Source organism: Cherax quadricarinatus, chromosome 76 (genome assembly GCF_038502225.1).
Source record: "Cherax quadricarinatus isolate ZL_2023a chromosome 76, ASM3850222v1, whole genome shotgun sequence".
Classification (NCBI taxonomy): domain Eukaryota; kingdom Metazoa; phylum Arthropoda; class Malacostraca; order Decapoda; family Parastacidae; genus Cherax; species Cherax quadricarinatus.
In genome coordinates, this window is record NC_091367.1 from 5,098,905 (window position 1) to 5,113,422 (window position 14,518).

The window sequence follows — 14,518 nt, forward strand, 5'->3', positions numbered from 1 at the left end:
AATCATTTGACACCCTCATCACCTTACTCTTTTCTATGTTCACTTTCAGCTTTCTACCTTTACACACATTCCCAAACTCATCCACTAACCTTTGCAATTTTTCTTTAGAATCTCCCATAAGCACAGTATCATCAGCAAAAAGTAACTGTGTCAATTCCCATTTTGAATTTGATTCCCCAAAATTTAATCCCACCCCTCTCCCGAACACCCTAGCATTTACTTCCTTTACAACCCCATCTATAAATATATTAAACAACCATGGTGACATTACACATCCCTGTCTAAGACCTACTTTTACTGGGAAATAGTCTCCCTCTCTTCTACACACCCTAACCTGAGCCTCACTATCCTCATAAAAACTCTTTACAGCATTTAATAAGTTACCACCTATTCCATATACTTGCAACATCTGCCACATTGCTCCTCTATCCACTCTATCATATGCCTTTTCTAAATCCATAAATGCAATAAAAACTTCCCTACCTTTATCTAAATACTGTTCACATATATGCTTCAATGTAAACACTTGATCTACACATCCCCTACCCACTCTGAAGCCTCCTTGCTCATCCGCAATCCTACATTCTGTCTTACCTCTAATTCTTTCAATTATAACCCTACCGTACACTTTTCCTGGTATACTCAGTAAGCTTATTCCTCTATAATTTTTACAGTCTCTTTTGTCCCCTTTCCCTTTATATAAAGGGACTATACATGCTCTCCGCCAATCCCTAGGTACCTTCCCCTCTTTCATACATTTATTGAACAAAAGTACCAACCACTCCAACACTATATCCCCCCCTGCTTTTAACATTTCTGTCATGATCCCATCAGTTCCAGCTGCTTTACCCCCTTTTATTTTACGTAATGCCTCACGTACCTCCCCCACACTTACATTCTGGTCTTCTTCACTCCTAAAAGATGGTATACCTCCCTGACCAGTGCATGAAATTACTGCCTCTGTTTCTTCCTTAACATTTAAAAGTTCCTCAAAATATTCTCGCCATCTACCTAATACCTCCATCTCCCCATCTACTAACTCCCCTACTCTGTTTTTAACTGACAAATCCATATTTTCCCTTGGCTTTCTTAACTTGTTTAACTCGCTACAAAATTTTTTCTTATTTTCATTAAAATTTCTTGACAGTGCCTCTCCCACTCTATCATCTGCTCTCCTTTTGCACTCTCTCACCACTCTCTTCACCTTTCTTTTACTCTCCATATATTCTGCTCTTCTTATAACACTTCTGCTTTGTAAAAACCTCTCATAAGCTACCTTTTTCTCTTTTATCACACCCTTTACTTCATCATTCCACCAATCACTCCTCTTTCCTCCTGCACCCACCCTCCTATAACCACAAACTTCTGCCCCACATTCTAATACTGCATTTTTAAAACTATTCCAACCCTCTTCAACCCCCCCATTACTCATCTTTGCACTATCCCACCTTTCTGCCAACAGTCGCTTATATCTCACCCGAACTTCCTCCTCCCTTAGTTTATACACTTTCACCTCCCTCTTACTTGTTGTTGCCACCTTCCTCTTTTCCCATCTACCTCTTACTCTAACTGTAGCTACAACTAAATAATGATCCGATATATCAGTTGCCCCTCTATAAACATCCTGTACATCCTGGAGCCTACCCATCAACCTTTTATCCACCAATACATAATCTAACAAACTACTTTCATTACGTGCTACATCATACCTTGTATATTTATTTATCCTCTTTTTCATAAAATATGTATTACTTATTACAAAATTTCTTTCTACACATAGCTCAATTAAAGGCTCCCCATTTACATTTACCCCTGGCACCCCAAATTTACCTACTACTCCCTCCATAACATTTTTACGCACTTTAGCATTGAAATCCCCAACCACCATTACTCTCACACTTGATTCAAAACTCCCCACGCATTCACTCAACATTTCCCAGAATCTCTCTCTCTCCTCTACACTTCTCTCTTCTCCAGGTGCATACACGCTTACTATAACCCACTTTTCACATCCAATCTTTATTTTACTCCACATAATCCTTGAATTTATACATTTGTAGTCCCTCTTTTCCTGCCATAGCTTATCCTTCAACATTATTGCTACTCCTTCTTTAGCTCTAACTCTATTTGAAACCCCTGACCTAATCCCATTTATTCCTCTCCATTGAAACTCTCCCACCCCCTTCAGCTTTGTTTCACTTAAAGCCAGGACATCCAGTTTCTTCTCATTCATAACATCCACAATCATCTCTTTCTTATCATTTGCACAACATCCACGCACATTCAGACTTCCCACTTTGACAATTTTCTTCTTATTCTTTTTAGTAATCTTTACAGGAAAAGGGGTTACTAGCCCATTGTTCCCGGCATTTTAGTTGACTTTTACAACACGCATGGCTTATGGAGGAAAGATTCTTATTCCACTTCCCCATGGATATAAAAGGAAAAGTAATAAGACCAAGAACTATTAAGATAAAATCAAAGAAAACTCAGATGAGTGTGTATAAATAAACGTGTACATGTATGTGTAGTGTGACCTAAGTGTAAGTAGAAGTAGCAAGACGTACCTGTAATCTTGCATATTTATGAGACAGACAAAAGACACCAGCAATCCTACCATCATGTAAAACAATTACAGGCTTTCGTTTTACACTCACTTGGCAGGACGGTAGTACCTCCCTGGGTGGTTGCTGTCTACCAACCTACTACCATAATATATATATATATATATCTTTCTTTCTTTCAACACACCGGCCGTATCCCACCGAGGTGGGGTGGCCCAAAAGGAAAAACAAAAGTTTCTCCTTTTACATTTTGTAATATATACAGGAGAAGAGGTTACTAGCCCCTTGCTCCCGGCATTTTAGTCGCCTCTTACAACACGCATGGCTTACGGAGGAAGAATTCTGTTCCACTTCCCCATGGAGATAAGAGGAAATAAACAAGAATAAGAACTAGAAAGAAAATAGAAGAAAACCCAGAGGGGTGTGTATATATGTGCTTGTACATGTATGTGTAGTGTGACCTAAGTGTAAGTAGAAGTAGCAAGACGTACCTGAAATCTTGCATGTTCATGAGACAGAAAAAAGGACACCAGCAATCCTACCATCATGTAAAACAATTACAGGCTTTCGTTTTACACTCACTTGGCAGGACGGTAGTACCTCCCTGGGTGGTTGCTGTCTACCAACCTACTACCATTATATATATATATATATATATATATATATATATATATATATATATATATATATATATATATTTATATTTATATTTATATTTATATTTTCATATAGTTGGACTTGAGTCCTGGAAATGGGAAGTACAATGCCTGCACTTTAAAGGAGGGGTTTGGGATATTGGCAGTTTGGAGGGGTATGTTGTGTATCTTTATATGTGTATGCTTCTAGACTGTTGTATTCTGAGCACCTCTGCAAAAACAGTGATAATGTGCGAGTGTGGTGAAAGTGTTGAATGATGATGAAAGTATTTTCTTTTTGGGGATTTTCTTTCTTTTTTTTGGGTCACCCTGCCTCGGTGGGAGACGGCCGACTTGTTAAAAAAAAAAAAAAAATATATATACACACACACACACACACACACACACACACACACACACACACACACACACACACACACACACACACACACACACACACACACACACACACACACACACACACAAACACACACCCCTCTGAGTTTTCTTCTATTTTCTTGCTAGTTCTTGTTCTTGTTTATTTCCTCTTATCTCCATGAGGAAGTAGAACAGAATTCTTCTTCCATAAGCCATGCATATCGTAAGAAGCAACTAAAATCCCCAGAGCAAGGGGCTAGTAACCCCTTCTGTATACATTACTAAAGTTAAAAAGAGAAACTTTTGCTTTTCTTTTTGGGCCTCCCTGCCTCGGTGGGATATGAATGGTTTGTTGAAAGAAAAAGCATTTCTTAAGTTTTATTCCTCTAATTTCTCCCTAACAAGTTAGGCCTGGTCTGAGACTCAGCTACAGGGGGCAATGATCCTGTAACCATTAGCAGATCAGATATAATCACTTTATCCAGTGTTCAAGAATGGTATACAATACCGACAAGATGAAATTGAGACACATGTGCAACATCTGGGTATCTTTATTGTAGACGTTTCGCCATCCAGTGGCTTTATCAATACAAATTCCAGGACATAACTTGAAGACAGGAGAACTATGTACAGATGATGAGGTAATCAGTCCCTCAACCTAGCAGTAGGAGCGAAGAGCACCATAGTCGTGGAGATTCTCTTTCAGAATTCTTTCAGATTCTCCACGACTATGGTGCTCTTCGCTCCTACTGCTAGGTTGAGGGACTGATTACCTCATCATCTGTACATAGTTCTCCTGTCTTCAAGTTATGTCCTGGAATTTGTATTGATAAAGCCACTGGATGGCAAAACGTCTACAATAAAGATACCCAGATGTTGCACATGTGTCTCAATTTCATCTTTATCCAGTGTTGGGTCTTTATGGGTCATCCTTACATGTAATAACTACCATGGAGACTAATGGTTTTTGGGACCTGACAAGCTGTTGGAGTGTGAGCAGGGTAATATTTTGTGAAGGAATTCAGGGGACCCGGTTAGCTGGACTTCTGTCCTGGAAATGGGAAGTACAATGCTTGCACTTTAAAGGAGGGGTTTGGGATATTGGCAGTTTGGAGGGACATCTAAACTGTTGTATCTGAGTGCCTCTGCAAAGACAGTGATTATGTAAGAGTGATGGTGATAGTGTTGAATGATGATGAAAGTTTTTTCTTTCTTTTTGGGTCACCTTGCCTTGGTGGGAAATGGCTGACATGTTAAAAAAAAATTGCTCTGGAGGAAGTGAATCCAGGTTACCGTTTGCTAGATCTTTGTATGCACTGCAGCGCTGGTTCAGCTCTTGTCAATTTCCTCTACTTTATCTTTTCTATGTTTACTGGTATCTTTATTTTGCTATTTTTTCCTCAAATGTTTCTACTTTGTAACTTGTGTACACTGATTCCTGTCCTGTTTTCTCCCATCGATTTCTAATGGGTGGCTTTCCATCATAAGTGAATGGGGAAACTTGTGTACATTGCACATTAAAGTCAGAGGTTATATATATCAAGAGTGTGTATGTTTTGTGTGTGTATTCCCAGAGTTGGCTATTATACCTATTAAAAAAATATTTCTTGATTGGTGTTGTACAGATTACTTGCAGCTTTAATGGTTTGTGTAGTTGATCGGCTGTGAAGTTAACAAACTAAGAGATAACAATAAAATTTTTTTTTTTTTTTATATCTAAATGTTTGCTAACTTGGGTGATTGTGAGCAACTAGTGTGTTGGCTGTGGATGAATATTGCTTCATATTCCTATTCATGCAATATTTTTTTTCTTAAATTTAATAAAACTTTCATATAGTTATTGTTTTTGCTTGCTTTATTGTACTGAATAATTCAGATATATAAGCAGTAATATAAAGAAATGCTTGTGGTTCCTTCTTTGGGTCACCCTACCTTGGTGGGAAATGGCCAGTGTCATAAAAAAAAGTTTCTGGTTGTATATCCTTTATGTAAATTGCATTTTTTAGTACTAGTGACTCAGACTTACCAGTCAGAAGAAACAAGTAACTGATGATTTTCCTCCCTTTTTTTGTGATGGCCAGGAATTAAAGGTGAGACCATGCAGGCTGCTCAAGAATCCAGCTACACTTACGTTGCATTATTTGTGCTGAAAAAAAAGAAAGTTGCATTTTCATATAGCTTGTTTTATTAAGTGTCATAATTCACTTGCATGAGCAGATTTTGTTTGTATGCACAAATTCCACACTAAAGTAACCCCAGTTGCATATTTTTGTTTTAAGCTTGTTTGTATATACAGTGGAACCTTGGTTTTCGTCTTTAATTCGTTCCAGAAAGTCCGATGAAAACCGAATTCAATGAAAACTGAAGCAATATTTCCCATAAGAAATAATGTAAATCAAATTAATCCATTTTAGGCACCCAAAAGCATTAACAAAAAATACATTTTATAGAGAATAACTATAGTTTTAAATACAGAAAACAAAGAGAAATAAATATAAAGGACTAATGAAATGGATAAATGGACATTTAACATAACTTTTATTTTTATTGAAAGCTCTTGCTGGCGTATGGAAGATGGCGAGGAGTGGTTATTGTTTGGAAGGGGAATCCCCTTCCATAAGGACTTAAGGTATCAAGTCCCTATCTGGGGTTACTTCCCTTCTTTGTCTTTTACTGGCACTAGGACCAGCTTGAGTCGTTGGACCCCTGTCACACAAAAAAGTCTGTCCAGAGATGTCCGTTTCTGGCGTCTCTAAGATTTGCCTAAAATGGGACAAGGCATTGTCATTGAACATGTTGCAGATACGGCTTGCAACAGCTTTGTTAGGGTGATATTTCTCCACAAAACTTTGCAACCCACTCCACTTTGCACACATGTCCTTACCCACTGAAGAAGGCACAAAGAACAATGGATTATTACGATAGGTTTCGTATGAATGTGCAGGGTAATGTTTACCCGACGAGAAACAAATCTAGACTGACTCAGAACGCGTGCGTGGGATGCTTTGTGTGGGTGCGGGCAGGCGGACATGTTTGGTACGGCGGACGAAAATCGAGGTGATGAACGAAAACCGAGACAAAATTTTGATGAAAAAGTAATCGAAAACCAGATTCAACGAAAACCAGGGCAAACGAAATCAGATGCTCCACTGTATATTTTTCCTAAAGCTTTGCTTTTAAATTTGCTTCATGCATGCTTAATTTACTAAGGTTATTTTGCTGCTGTTGGCAAACTAGCATTTCTAACTTCAGGGGAAAAGTTTTAGAGGAGTTAATTTTTATAATACTATTTCTTGTGTCGGATAATTTTTTTTTTTTTATCCTGAGTTCGCTGAGTATATAATGAACAAGAGCACTAAACCTTAAACAATGGTGGGTAATGCTTTTATCACTGCACATTGTATGCATAACTTGCAAAGTTGTGCACTTTGCAATAAAAATATCTTCTGCACTCAGTTTCTTTCTACTGCTGTTCTCTTAAGAAACTGGTTTGACAGTCATCTTTGATCTGTTTTTCTGTGAGGTGCTCTTGATCCAAGGAAGTGGACCTGCCATCCTCTTCCTTGTATATAAATCTGATTGCCTTTCCACTAATTATAATAATAATAAAAAGGAAATTAAAAGTGAACATAGAAAAGATCCAGGTAATGTGGATAACAAAAAATCTAGGCAGTGATAAATTGAATATCAGAAATGGAAGGTATTTAGATATTTGGGAATGAACATGTCAGCAGATGGGTAAGTATATAATGACGTGAACCATAGAACAGATGGGGGGGGGGAAATTGGGGGGGGGGGTGTTGAAGCCTTTGTGGAAAAAACAAAATTGTCTATGGAGGAAAAGAAAGGGAAGGTACTAGAATATAGTGTGAGGCATGGGTTTTGAACCCTGTGATGTCTCATTTCAGAGCAGTGGTGGACCTACATTTTTTGGGGCCCCTTCTCAACCCCTTATCATACATTAGACCCAGAATTTTTAAGCAAAGTGGACTAAAGTCGCTTCTGGGGACCCTCTGGGATTAGGGGCCCTGAAGCTTAAGCTTCATTAGTTTTATGGTAGATCCACCCATTCTGAGCAATGGGTGGTATGAGTATCGTGCAGTTAATTCAGTGTAGTATAATTAAAAGACAATGTGGGGTCATGAAGGATATAATATTGAAGGCTGAAGATGTGTTGGGATGGTTTGGGCAGGTACAGTGGAATAGCAAGATTTCTTTTTAACCCGTAAACGGTCCAAGCAGATCTACGTTCACATGTGTAGTGCTACAAAAGTAGATCTACGTTTTTTTTATATATTTTCAAATATAACAAAAAAAAAAAAAGTAGATCAAAGTTTTTTACACATTTTCAAATGTAAAAAAACAAAAAGATCTACTTTTTTTACATGCTTTCAAATGTTGAGAAAACGTATATATACGTTTGGACCGTTTACGGGTTAATTTAGATTTCTTTTATCTTTGATTTAAATCATATAATTTGGTTAGTATTCAGGTTTGTCAGTCTTAAGATTTTAAATGCTCTTTATAAGGTCAACTTGTTTATTAATAGTATTTTAATTGTAGTTTGTTAAAAAGTTTGTAGTTTAAATGTGCACATAAGTGATTGGATCAGTTCAATATGATGGCAAAACAGTGATGGATTGATGGTTCAAGTGTTTCTTCTTTTTTGGGTTGCCCTACCTTGGTGGAAAATGGCTGATGTTTTAAAAAAAAAATTATGTAGACTATATCAGATTTTAAGTTTTACCCATATTCCCATTGCAGAAATATTAGCTAGTTTTTACATGATGCTGAAATACTGTACTGGTACATTTGTGAAAATAAAATAGGGAAGTTTTAGTTACATACGGGTGACATGATGGTTTATCTTGAGGGACATTATTGTAGGAATTATTGATCTAAAGCAGATCTTTGGAAATTATGATTGACATTTGCAGCAGAGGGTTCACTCTGCAAACCCTCTGCTGCATGCAAATTTTCCATGCAGAGAGAAAATTCTGGTTTCATTAAAACTGCATCTGGTTTCTTTACAAATCTATTTGAAGACATGCATATATCGGCAGGCAATGTATGACCCTAGTGGGTTTTAGCACTTGGTTATAATTGTAATTGTATCAGCAGGCAGGTGCTTGGTACAAGTTAAGATTTAAGATAACAGAAGTGTCTTTATAAAATAAGCTTTACTTTAATTTCTATTATAGAGGCGACAAGAGGAGTTGGAAAAGAAGGCCGAGGAATTAGCCCGAAAAGAAGAGGAACTGCGGAATGCTGGGACTGCAGGCGGTACGTTGTCATGACATACTTTGTGATTGGGTTCATTACAAGTTGTATTTATTAGAATGGTTATGTTATTCAAGTTGTATTTGTTAGGATGGTTGGTTTATATTTATTGTTATATATATGGCATATGCATTGGTAAGCAGCATTTGACTTGCCTGTGTTACCACAGTCAAACTCCATTTTAGAAACTATATGTATTGTGGAATATAATAAAAAAAAAATGTAGGATAATTGATTTAGAAAGATTTGAGGGGGTAAAGGAGGTTTTGTGGGAGAGGGGCTTGGACTTCCAGCAAGCATGCACGAGTGTGTTAGATGGGAGTGAATGGAGACGAATAGTTTTTGGGACCTGATGAGCTGCTGAGCACCTCTGTAAAGACAGTGATTATGTATGAGTGATGGTGAAAGTGTTGAATGATGAAAGTTTTTTCTTTCTTTTTGGGTCACCCTGCTTTGGTGCGAAACAGCCAATGTGTTAAAAAAAAAATACTCATATATACTGCAATGTGCTGTATATATTTTAAAGATGGAACTCCTCCAACTCCAGTCTTGGAAGCTTGGTATAAATGAGAGACCAGAAGGTGCAAGAGATCTGGTGATATGTGAACAGGTGTAAGGACAAGTGTGAGGCACATCTGTGGCTGGTGATTGTTTATACTTTCTAAACTGCTGTGAGTCATATATATTTTTTTTGTGTGATACTGCTAATGCAGTTATAAAGGGTAGTATAATACTGTAAACCGTACTAAATTTAGCTTGATTATAATACATATATCACTGTTCATTATGTAGCTTTAATTACAGTGACTTACTGTATGTAGTATAATTAAACTCAATTTGTGGTATTGTCATAATCATATTAAAATATATTGGTTACATTGTCTTGTAAAATGTACTTGTATTTTAGTTATTTCCCCATTTTAGAGTGCATAATACAAAATACAAACTGGTAACTGCAGTGTGAGCAGGTGTGGTTCACTTTCTGGCTGGATAGGTGATCCACCAACTGTCATTACCTTCACTGCTTTGCTCTGCTCCTGTACTGTACATTCCACATATTGACTAATTTGTCAGGAATCAAAGAACTTGACTGTAACTTGAGAATTTGCTGTGTTGATTGTTTTTAACATCTTTGCTCTAATATTTCGTATATTTAAAAGATTTGCAATGTGAAGTTTAAGAGAATTGTGTGGTGCTCTGTGAATTTCACAGATTTCCTATGTACCTTGCCTGAAGAAGGTTTTCTCAAAAGCTGTAGGTGCAAGTCATTTAGAAGTGGAATGCTGTATTGTGTTATATTCATCGTAAATGATGACTTAGGTTTATAAAACAGCACCAAATGATTGATCCACAAATAACCTGCAGACAGAATGAAATTTGTGACAATTTGGTCAGACTTGGACCATTAACTAGTCACATAGAACCTCAAAGGGAAGAGAGCCAGTTTATATACAAGATTGATATTCTTTACATACTGATGTGGAACAAAGTAATTTTATGGAACTGTCATGTATTATTTAGGAGATGGTGAAATTTGAATGACACCAATAGTTATACTAAAAATGGTTAGTTTGATGTTCACAAAATGGGAAATAAACTGTCACAGGAAAGTAGATTCCATCTTGAATCTCTGAGTATAGTAAAACATATACATCAACAGTATTATACAGACAGTGAAGGCAGGAACCATAAACAGGTTTGTATAATCCAGGAAACAAGAATTTTAAAAGGAAACGCAAAAGATAGTATTTACAACAAAGAGAAAGAAGGATGCCATACAAGTGTAACTGCAGGTAATGTCTGCACACACCAGCCCTCGGCCAAGAGGGACCTGAGAATATCGTTCAACCGAAAAGATTTGTCGGCACCCTTAGCAGTAACAGTGGACAGCATAAGTACGATTTTTTGATAACCTGTTGCAATTAAGGTATATAAAATAAGGCAATCTATCTTTCTTACTAGTCTAGCTAAGTGACTCGAAGTGTCACTTAACCATGTCAGCCATGTCACAGAGTTGTTAGGTAGTTTGGTAGGTTGCTGACTTTCGCTGTTACAACTTAGTATGTTCTGCACATATGATTGGGGCATTTTAGAACCAATTAATACCTTTACAAATGCTGATCTACAGTTATGATCATTACAAATATTCAAACAAATTATTTTTAAATTTTTCTCTTTTTTTTCTTTCTTTTACACAAAATGCATACATATTTTGTTCATGTTCATTTTATAAATATGTGGCATTCATATGTTAAGTAGAAATTGGTAAAGAACTGTAAATTCACTATTTAAAATTTGTTAAAGATACATTATATTCTTTTTTCTTTTTTTTTAATTTTTACCATATACTTTGATATTTTGTGTGTTGATCTCACATTTGTTTTATAGAGATTGGTCAAGAACTGTAGATGTAGAAAATATGTTAAGTTTTGGGAAGTAGGTGTTAGTGTGTAGTATGTATTCAGTAGGCGAGGCGGCAGTTCCACTTGCACCGCCGCCACCACCCTTCCCAACCCAGGCACCTCATATGTCCACTCTCTAAGTTATATATAGTAAGAGTAGCGGGAAGGGGATGAAGTGAGGTGGGGTACAGTATGGAGGTTGTATGGATGGTGGAATATAGTATGGAGCTGGAATTTAATGAAAGGGCAGAGGTGAAGAGCCAGTGTATAGTGTCAGTAACAGTGAGAGAGAGAGGAGGAGGAGGAGGAGGAGGAGGAGGAGGAGGAGGAGGGTGAGGGTGAGGGTGAGGGAGTAGAAGAGAGGGCATGGGAAAGTTTTGTATGTGTGTGTAATTGTATTCTGAAATAGCTGTATTGTGTAGTATGAGCATTTGATAAATATTTCCAATGGACATTCTTGATTTTGTGATAACTGTAATCATTTTTTTTGTTGTTGCAGCTCGTCAGGACAACTGGCCTCCACTTCCATCAGCGTTTCCTGTTGGTCCCTGCTTTTACCAAGACATCAATGTTGACATTCCCTTAGAGTTTCAGAAGATTGTTCGCATGCTGTATTACCTGTGGATGTGTACGTACCTTTGGTGTCACTGATATTTTTTTATATTAAAGGATCATTATTCTTTAACATTTTTGCCTAATGCAATAGCCACTTTAGTGAGATACACATATATAATATGCAGCATAGATAGATCACATAAGAAATAATTAGCTGATAAGAATACTGATGTTAAATATATGTTTAGAGGTCAGACAAGAAAAAATAGAGTATGGTTGAAGCAAATATTTACTATACTGGAGTTGGTATGTCAGCAGACTGATCTACAAAAAATAAGGTAAATTGCATATTTGATGGCATACGGCAGGTGCTGATGTGTTTAAAAATCAGTGTAAGGAAAGTTTGTCATGGGTATATTAACCCTTTCAGGGTCCAAGGCCCAAATCTGGAGTCACGCACCAGTGTCCAAGAATTTTCAAAAAAAAAATTTGTTATTTTTTCTTATGAAATCGTAGAGAATCTTTTTGTGAAGGTAATAAAACAAAAAGTACGAAATTTGGTGGAAAATTGACGAAATTATGCTCTCGCGAATTTTGATGTGTCAGCGATATTTACGAATCGGCGATTTTGCCGACTTTGACTCCCATTTTAGGCCAATTACATTATTCCAATCAACCAAATTCTTAGCTATTTCACTACTATTACTTCTATTCTATCGATTGAGCACAAGAAATCGCCAAGTCAACTGTTTCAACTACAAAATAAAGTGATCGGAAATTGTTAATTTGGCCAATTTAACACAAAGTTCAAAATATTCCAATTTCAAAATAGGGTCCAGAATGAACAATGTAGGCATTCCTGGCACTAAACTAACATTTCCTCTGTTCATTAGTTATGTTTTGAGGCTTTACAAATAAATTCCATTTTGATTTTTTATTCACATAATGAATTTTTATTCACACCAAAAAATAGAAGATTTACTGTTATGCAATACTGTAATAATTGTATAAATATCATCACCATATTTGTGAATGTATATTAGACCCACCAGCTGGTGTGTATTAGACGTGTGAGGTCGTTTGTTTACTCTTGAATATCGGCAAAAATTTAACATTTCTGCTACTTTGAGCTCAGTTTCAAGCCATTTCCAGTGCTAAAACCAATCAAAATCATCTCTATTTCTGTAATATGTCTTCCATTCTATCAAATGAGATCAAGAAATCGCAAATACAACTATAAAAAACATACGAAAAAACACTGCAAAGTTGCTGTTTTAATCGAAAAATCATGATTTCATTTTTTTTCTCTCATTATACACAGTGTGCTGCAGGATCTGTTTTATGTGGTGCACACATACCACATAGATGTATTCTCTCATATCTAGGCCCAAATGTACCACTCACAGTTTATCAGAGTGAGCTGAGCTCATGGCGTAGATCTACGGTTTGGACCCTGAACGTAAAGCCGTAGATCTACGGGACGGACCCTGAAAGGGTTAAGGAGAGAATATAAATGTGTGTACACTTTTGTTTGTAACAGCAAGGAAATAGTTGGATTCAATAAGAATGCAGCAGAATGTAGTATCTTAGGTCAGTAAGAGAGGTAAATATTATGCAGAGAATAAGGAATGAAGAGGTAACGTGTAGTATGAAAGGTATAACTCAAAAAGCAGAAGTTTTTCTCCACAGTTCATGCACTGATGCTGTTGCTGAATATCCTCGGAAGCCTCGGATTATTTATTCAGTTTCAAGAGAGTTCTACATTTGGCTTGGCTATCCTCTATTTCTTCATCTTTACACCATTCTCCTATGTCTGCTGGTTCAGACCAGTCTACAAGGCTTTCAGGTAAGGAAGGAGGGACAGCATTTCCATGTTAATATGCTTGTCTGCCTTTTCATTTAAGTTTTTTATCTCCATTTTCTCTTGATATTTATTCCATTCATGCACCACAATTGCAAACAGAAATGCTTTCTTTTATTTCTGTCTACATTTCTCTGTTTTATTTCTTCCTCATTCAACTTTCTATTTTATATTTCTCTTATCAATTTCTCTCTTTTTCCACTTTTTCTTTATTAGATAGCCCCATTGGAGGACCCTTTAATTTAAGGGTTGCCTGATTTTTTTTCTTTCACTTATAACTCGAGGGGCCCCTCATCCTGTTGGATTCAAATTTTGAGTGCTTGTGTATGGTAACAAGGACCAGATAATGTTCAGTGTGATTGTAACAAATCAGAAAACAATTTTTTTTTTATGGTATTTGATATACTTCCTGGTGAAGAAGTTGGCTGTAAAGTTTAATTATTTCATTTACTAATTTCAGAAATGACAGTTCATTCAACTTTATGGTGTTCTTCTTCGTGTTTTCCGCTCAACTGGTTGTCAGCATAATCAATGCCATTGGAATTCCTGGAATGGGGAGTTGGTGAGTTATATCGAGTTTCATTGTATTGCCATTCCTTTTCCCAAGTCATCAGTCCTTGCTAGCTCGCTGTAATAAGTAGTAACCAAAATACAACATGAAAGATGTTCTTATGTTATAATTGGAATATTTTAAAACCTAAATTTCCTTTTTTTCATTTGTAATTAAACATGGGAATGATGATAATTTTGCCTATTAAAAGATAATTTATTGATTGTTAATGAATGACTAAAGGTTATATACATGTTTTAAATGGTAGATTCCTGCATTCTAGTTAAATATTA

At 36.5% G+C, this 14,518-nt stretch overlaps 1 protein-coding gene across 4 annotated transcripts in view; it reads left to right on the top strand.

The window, feature by feature from the left end:
• Positions 1–14,518, top strand: part of Scamp (secretory carrier membrane protein) — a 50,166-nt gene that overhangs the window by 16,726 nt on the left and 18,922 nt on the right. For 3 of the 4 annotated variants that reach the window (XM_070101189.1, XM_070101190.1, XM_070101191.1), the window contains exons 4-7: positions 8,779–8,860; positions 11,759–11,887; positions 13,504–13,660; positions 14,136–14,237. In XM_070101189.1, the coding sequence (XP_069957290.1) occupies positions 8,779–8,860; positions 11,759–11,887; positions 13,504–13,660; positions 14,136–14,237 (470 nt within the window). Of the gene's footprint in view, positions 1–8,778; positions 8,861–9,911; positions 10,753–11,758; positions 11,888–13,503; positions 13,661–14,135; positions 14,238–14,518 lie in introns of those variants that run through there. The other variant, XM_070101192.1, reaches the window with a different exon arrangement.